Source organism: Paramormyrops kingsleyae, chromosome 5 (genome assembly GCF_048594095.1).
Source record: "Paramormyrops kingsleyae isolate MSU_618 chromosome 5, PKINGS_0.4, whole genome shotgun sequence".
Taxonomy (NCBI): Eukaryota; Metazoa; Chordata; class Actinopteri; order Osteoglossiformes; family Mormyridae; genus Paramormyrops; species Paramormyrops kingsleyae.
The window spans coordinates 26,256,173-26,264,112 of NC_132801.1; the positions used below are offsets into that span (position 1 = coordinate 26,256,173).

Below are 7,940 nucleotides of genomic sequence, written 5' to 3' on the forward strand. Positions count from 1 at the left end.
AATGCAACTGTTTGCATTTTGCACATTCCTTCGTGCAAATTCCTGCCTTCCGCCTCCCGTGAATGAACCCAGACATTCCAAAGAAGCACAGGACCTGAGCTTCCTAATTGGCCTCCATTGTTTGCCACAGACGTATTGAGAGATGGATACAGTGTGCAGGTAGACACTGGAAAAAGAAAAGGCACCTTATTTCCTACCGTGTAGCCGTGATGAAAGATGACAGAACATGCTTGTTTTTCCCAAATGTACTTCACTTGACTTTATTCATGTAATCTTTCTGTTTGAAATCATTATAATTTTATACAATAATATTGGCTATCTTATACAGTAACTACACAAAAAGCTGCATAAATAATTTAAATGAGGAAATAAAAAATAAATATGCAGGTTCTTCTCTGTAACGGTCCCTCACATCTCTAGAAGTGATTTCGCCCCCCCCCCCATTTGAAAGCACAGTGCTCATGGGAAGCACCCTGGGTGGGGGTACAGTGAGCACAAACACGATCACACACAGCTAAGGAATACAACCGCCGCTCTAAACAGCGTCTCCGCTTACACGGCGAAATCCCTTCTAGTTCCTATTTCAAACACGCAGTCGAACGAAAGCAAACATCGGTAGCACTGTTTACAGAAAACAGAGGGCAGGAAGCAATAGAGGAAAACAAATGGGCCGCAACAATGTACGGAAATGTAGCAATATTCCTGGGAAGGGATCCACTCACTGTGAATAGACTGGTCTATACTGGCAGACTGGGACAGCTTGGCGTGATACTGCGGACGGGCCCTTGGGCCGAACATGTCCAGATGAGGGTTTTATAAATCTTCCTCCCTGCATCCTGTGTGAAATAAAATAAAAATAACACAACGCATGTTGCGGTTCGTTTATGGCTCGGTTTCCTGATGGAGTAGGGAGTGCCCTGCTGTCCGTGCGTTCTGAGTTCATCTCGGAGAGACGGGAGTCGGCAGCATAAGAGCACCAATGGACAGTCGTCTGAAACAGGCTGCAGGGGGAAGCTGCTGGCAATACCGGCTCTGAGTGCTGACAAGGCTGGACACAGGGGGACTTTTATTTTGTTTCCCTCCTCCACCCCAGTGACTGCATGAACTCTTTGTTCTCCTGGGACAAACAGAATCGGGCCACATCTAGCGGGGAACAGCTCCCGGTGACTCACATCCTAAACACGAGAGCAATCTCATCGCAATTAAGAGGAGTCACAGTTCAAGTCCTCTTGATACCCAACTCCGCGGCCACTCGGGGGCGGGGGCCAGTTTCCATGCGCTCCGGTCTGCTGGTGTGGCCCCGCCCCTTCCCAGAGATATAGGTGTGATCCCTGGAAGACGGGCACCGCTTCGGGGGGGGGGGGGGGGGGGGGCGTCAGCACCCAGACGTCCCCCAAGTCTCTCTCTACCGCATTGTTCTGTGCTGTAAACTATTATTACTGAATGGGTCATGTGATTTAGAGGAGAATGGTCTGGGGGGAGTTTTAGTGCACTGTTAGAACGGCGCTTGTCCCAGAAGTCCCAGAAACGCTTCCGTTGGCGCACCTCTTCTTCCCTCCATGAAGAAGTGTCGTGCGTGCAGGTGTATGCGTGTGTGTCTGTGTGTGCGTGCAACAAGGCACCAGCCTCAGTAGGGGGCGTTGTTCTTAACGCGCGGCTGAGGCAGGCGGGAGCGCTTCTTGGTGCGCCGGGGCCGGAGCGCGGCGGGCTCCTTGGCCTCCGATTGGTTGTGGTGGCGCGTGTATCGCTTGCACTTGCAGGAGGTGACCACGCGGATCTTGTAGGAGCGTCGACGGCCTTGGGGACACTGCAGCTGCACGCGCTGGGTGCGCGAGTGCGCCGGCACGCAGCGGTACTCCGGCGTGTTGCCCCGCCACCACTTGCTGCGCAGGATGGAGTTGGGGAGGAGATGCGAGGGGACGCACTGACCGGAGCACACCAGCTCCTTCACGGGCTTCTCGCTGCGGCATGAGCCGTCCGTGATGTAGCGCGTGGAGCGCAGCTCCCGGCAGCTGAGCTCCGACACGTCTGGGGGAGGAGACAGAAGACATGCGCGCCATGTTAGAGGAGACACTCAGAGCCTGGAGGGCTCGCAGCGTAGACAGGGTCAAAGGTCAAAAGGATAAACCTCTAAAAACAATTTTATTTATATGTGACGCTTTACTGTCGACCAGCGGCTGCTGCTATTATGGCTGCGACTCAGAAAAAGACGACTGACACCAAACGTTAGTGAGAGGAAATCGTACGCAGCGGCCTGTCATGGTACTGCAGTGCGAGGGCTTTCGCTCGGTCCAGGTCTCCAGAAACTGCCCTCAGCCCTCAGTCTCGCCTTTCGTGTTATCCCCCCTCTCCAAATGAGACAATTTCCTTCAAATCGCAAGAGGCAAGAGGATCAGATTCGCAGGCCCATAGCAATTTCGCATTACAGGGAGACACAGAGTGCAAGAAACAGCATTTCTGCTTTTAACGGCAACAACACCAATTGTACTCCAGGTCCCCGGTGCTTTACAAGTTCAATACGAGGCTTCTCCTGGATTCACTTCAGAGAAAGGTCTCAAGAAATGTCTTTTCGCCAGACGTGGTTTTAACCGTGGAGTTGGACCAAAAGTTTGGGAGTCATTGTACCCAATGCCGAAATGACCGTTTCATGTTTTACCGAAAGCATTGCACAGGGAGCCTGTGCTTAAGGCATTCCTTTGCTCATCACCAAGCAACATGATCAGCAACAGGCAGCTGGAAAACCTGGCGCTCAGTCTCTCTGTGCCAAGATGAAAAAAGTGCTTTGTGTCCCATGACTTTAAGCCTGTCCATCCTCCACAAACTTGATATTACATTATTGTAAGGCAGGAGAGCTCCCCCTGAACTGAATAAAAGCATTTAGGTTCACCAGGAGGACTGCGAGGGGAGCTGACCTTGGCATTCCTGGCCACAGCCAATCAGAAAGTAGAAAACGTAAAGAGGTCACCCCCATTGCAGCTGCACTGGAGACCAGAGAAATGCAATGACAAGAAACGGTCCACTTTCATATCAGTTTTTATATATATTTGAACTGATTTGCAGCATGCTGCATTTTGGCTGTGGGTTGTCTTGTTTGGCCAGGAATTTAATTTTGTGCATATGCTTGTGAGAATTTAAGACCTTTGTGTGAGTATCTGTGAAATATTTAGACATATATAAAAAAAAATGGGTGGCTTAAGTGCATGAATTGCATGCTGATTGCATGGACATAAATTGTTTGCTTGTACACACACACATACACACACGCACGCACCCGCACAAAGGTTTTGTGGAAATAGAAATAAACAGTAATTAATTAAATAACCATTCCTATTCACATGCTGGAATAATTCGCGATGATGTAATCATTCACACGTTTGTTTTTATTTAAAACCCTATGAGGACCGTATAAACTAAAATCAAACAATCCGTAGATGTATCACAGTATATTTGCCAAAATCTGGATATTGAAGAAGGAGAAAAAGAACAGCAAAAGAAAACAGCACTCTTTGCAGAGACGGTGCGGCAATGCCAAAACGCACCACTTCCGATGGGGTGAAAACGAAGCCACTGGTAGATTAGCCCGCAGGTCTTTCCCTTGCATTAATTGCGCCATTGTTCTGAAAATACAGCTCTACACCCCGGCTAGATTTAATGCATTAAATGGTTGCTTTGCTGTTAGCGCCCGCGTAGATACTAACCAGAGCGCAAAGCCATACGGACAAATGGAAACGAACGGCAGAAAGGAGAAATGTCAGGACCCGTACTGCGTGTCACTTGTCAGGCCAAAAGCAAGTATTCTAGATTAATTCTGTCAGTCTCAGACAAATAATAAATATTGATTTCAGCATCGAGTTCCTAAGTCAGAAGAAAACAGTTTTTTGTCTTTAAAAGGGAACTTAAGATTTGGCTCTGGAAGGTTATTGTCAAAGCAAATTGAACTCGACACTACACACAAAAATTAAAATTGCAGTTATACCACGGAGCTTTGGAACAGGCGCACATCTACCGATTACAATTATTTTGTTTAAAATCTTAAACGAATTTGACAATGATTAAAAATGTCTCAAAATATTTTGAACCCAGGAACACTTTACTGCGGTAACACATGAAACTTTTGTATCGGCTTCAACTTGATAATCGTCTCGGTACAAGCTTTTTCTTAATTACATATTACATATAATAATAATAATAATAATAATAATAATAATAATAATAACTGTATACCACTTTTACGTGGGTAGTAATAAAATATTTATAAATAACAAAAAATAAAAAAATTAATATCTAACAAATTAAAACCAATTTTATTTTGGATAGCTAGCCAATTTAGTATATCAGGGCGGTTATATAAAAATATTCAGTATATTTGCAGGGTAAATAACTGCATAGTAACTAGGCAAACCATGTTAGATTTACGAGTTTCGCCAATAAAAATGTCATGTACTCAACCACTACTAAGCAAGCCAGCATGACTATGAAGCGAAAATACGGAGGCAGTCAGAACGACGCAATACAAAGTGTCCGCCGGTAAAATAAACTCTTCCTGCTAAACTGACACTCGCCCTCCGTGGAAGTGAAACGCCGCGTCCTCAGTCTGATCTGATCGCTCATTACGGACAAAGTGGCGCTTCAAAGCGGCCCTTCAGTGGGGAGCCGCAAATCATTCTCAGCTTCGGCCAACATTGCGCTGCCTGAAAAACAAGATGGTCTTGTGCTTTTCAGCTGCACATACACTGGTACACAGGGACACTCTAAACAACTTTAACGAGATTCAAACAAGAAAGACGAAAAAAAAAAAAAACTTTTTATAGGCTATTAACTTTGACGCGTGCGCATCTGCACTGGATGTTCGGTTATTAGAAACAAGTGCACAAAACGCTCTCTGTCATCTTTAATACCAGCCGTGGCATGTAAAACAGAGCAGATAAGTTACATTATCTGCAGTGGGGCAGGCTTCTGATGAACACCATTAAAAGGTTCATTTCATATCAAAGCGCTGGCCATCGCAAAACAGCTCCCGTTGGCCAAAAATAACTGACCTGATCTCAGTCAAAGCCAGCGCTGTCATTTGCCCTAAGAACGCTTCGCTGAACTTTGGGGGGAGGGGTGGGTGGGGATAAAATTTTTAAATGTGTGTGTGTGTGTATCATATATATATGAGCAATTAATAACGAAGGCTAAATAATCATTATTCACATATACCACTGAATCAAGAAATCGGTCTTAATTAAACTAGAGTACAAATTGCCTATTTTTAACGAGATATGTTGTCTTTACCTAGTTGGATTATTCAAATTACTTAGAGTCGTTTTTAAATTGTGCTCGGTTAAAAATGAACGTGAATAAAAGAGCACGAAAAAAATAAAAATAAAATTAACAATTATTTTAATCTGAAATTTTGTTTTGGGTCAATAATGTTTGTTTTACCCCTGAAACATTATTGTCCCGGTATCTCCTTACGCATCTAGTGCCTGTCCGTGGCACATAATATTTACAGCATGTTCGCAATTTCCTATGGATTTCGCGTTAAACCCCCTTACCAATGGAAGGCGCGTTGGCAGATGACCTCCTCCCTCCGTGCTTGGGACGGTTTATCGTATCATTGCTCAGCCGTCCGGCTTGCAGAGGCGGCTGCGCATCTTCGTTGTATTCTGGTATGATTTCTGTGGCATCGTTTTTTAGTGCCTTCCAGCCTCGCACGACGGTGCTGCAGCCTTGCAGCAGAAAAAGAACGGAGCTGGAGAAGCAGACCGCCAGGGACACCTGCATGGTGATGCGCTATCGATCGGCCACCGATCACTTCATTCAATTCCGCCCAGACGTGAAGTGCTGTAGCTGTTTAAGTACCTCTCGTTTCGCAAACCCTGACAATTAAACTCTTACAAGAAGTGGGAGGGGTCCAGCCTTGTCGATTCATTGAGAAAGCGATGGGGCGGCGGTGCTGCTGGGGCGGGGGGCTCGGAGAGGTGTCAGCGCTATCCGACATCTTCTCCGAGGCGCATTCTGCCGGCTCTCCTGGGAATCCCGTGTGCGTTTTGATTTTTGTGCGTTAAACGCCATTCAAGTGTGTTTATTTTTTTCGATATACATTCTCGTTGCGTTTTAAGCACCTTCAGATGTTGATAAAAGTTAGATCATTCTATTCCCAGATGTGCCAGGTTGCCTAAAACTCGACTTTGTAAATTACACCCTGTCTAATTGGAATTTGCGGCATAAAGTAAAGATAGAAAAATATTAATCCACATTATTATGTTGTTTTCCATTTTTATTCTGCTTCAGATAGCAACGATGTATTTTTCTTGCTTTACTCCCTTATTGTTTATCAGCACAAGCAAAGTTAGCGAAATGGGTTACGTATCAAATTTTACGCTTCTGAAACGACAGTGTTGATTTAAGTCTACGTAGGCATTTATCCTCACTTTCTTATAGAAACTATACAAAAGTTTTGACCTTCCCCGGACCCGTAGGTGGCTCCTTTACAGAAATGCTGCCCTCTTGAGGATAATCAAGCGTGCGCAGAAATGACACCACGAGTCTGTCTTTTATAACCGCATCGATGTTCACGATTCGTTCGGTTTGAGTTACCGTCCAAGTGTTAATGAAACCCAAAATCACACTGAAAATAACAAACAAATGCATTTTAAAACTGTATTTTGTTGTCTTCCCGGCCGTTTATAAAAATAAATGAAAAGAGGTGATTAGGTAGACAGACTGATAGATAGATAGATAGATAGATTGATAGATAGATAGATGATTAAGTATCATCAGAGGCACATTCATTGCTCACACCTGTCAGCAGTTGTGTTTTGGGGGACATAACTGTCCAGAGAGTTCCAACTCAGGCCAGATCATTCTCTGATGATTTACAGGCTAAGAGCGTGTTTATCGCAATAACAGTGCACTGGTAGGGTTTCTCCTATTAAATAACAATCATATGTGTTCTAGGCTGAGGGAGATTGCCTGGTTTCACAACGCCCAAAGGATCGCAGTGTCTAATGCAGCATAAACAGAGCCTCTAGCTTTTTGATTGATGTGGAGTCCCCGTTTTCATACAGGTTTATGATTACCGTATATCTAGAGTATCAGGTGAACTTATTTATGAAACCGAGAGTAACAAGGCAAGGTCTGTGATCTGCACCCCTACTTCAGTGCCGTTCCTTCCCAGGAAAGTGGCTTTTTACCTGCAAACAGCTGGAGCAGGTAGTAGAGATCACTAGCAGCTTAGAAATCTCCCCTGGTGTGTTTTAGCACGGCGCTGGCACATCCAAAGGTCGGCTTGAAAATATGCCGTCCAGAATTCCCAAGCGAGTCATCTCAAGCTTGGCACCAGCCTTAAGAACCTCATAGTCAACTGGTCCCAAGGACCTTGTGAACCTCTCCTCTCTGTTTACTGGGAAAACTTCATAGACTAGTTGGCATGCTAAGAACCCCCATATAACCAGTATGCCTCTGTTGCTTTAGTTAGTCGCTACCCATAATTGCTCAGTAAATAGCTCTAATTAGATGTTCGCATGTGCTCTCATAAAAATGGATCATCTCTGGAATGTTTCTGGGGAGAAGATCCAGGCAAAGACATTGCATGCAAACGAAATGTTACTGTAACATTCCAAATCACTCCTAATCTCTCCGACTCTCCTCACTTTCCTCTCCCATTTGTCCATATTTGGTTGCTTTTCCTGGTTCGTTTATGATATCATGCAGATTGCCAGATACAAGGCTTCAGCTGAAGTCGATTTTACGCACTGTCACTGGCATTACTGTTGGTCAATTCATCCGTTATTATTTCAACATTTCATGGTTTCTATAGCATCCATCTTTATGCCAGCCCCAGAATAATTTAATCAAAGGAAATTATGGGCATTTACATCACCAACCAACTGCTGTTGTTATTTTTAATGTCTCCGAGTATTCAAGATGAGCTGCAAATTCCACATAAAGGA

General features: G+C 44.8%; 1 protein-coding gene across 1 annotated transcript; it reads right to left on the bottom strand.

Annotated features, from left to right (window-relative positions):
• Positions 1–230: 230 nt before the first annotated feature.
• On the bottom strand, positions 231–5,952 carry sost (sclerostin). The gene is made up of 2 exons (XM_023814271.2): positions 5,541–5,952; positions 231–2,028 (listed from the first exon to the last, which is right to left on the bottom strand). Exons 1-2 carry the CDS (start codon positions 5,767–5,769, stop codon positions 1,628–1,630), a joined length of 630 nt encoding a protein of 209 aa, XP_023670039.1. The 5' UTR covers positions 5,770–5,952; the 3' UTR covers positions 231–1,627.
• Positions 5,953–7,940: the final 1,988 nt, after the last annotated feature.

Bases quoted from the DNA above. Each gene is read 5' to 3' on its own strand.
- sost (XM_023814271.2), bottom strand. From the start codon at position 5,769: ATGCAGGTGTCCCTGGCGGTCTGCTTCTCCAGCTCCGTTCTTTTTCTG. The intron at 2,029-5,540 runs GTAAGGGGGTTT...CTCCTCCCCCAG, and splicing joins TGCCAACGCGCCTTCCATTG to ACGTGTCGGAGCTCAGCTGC.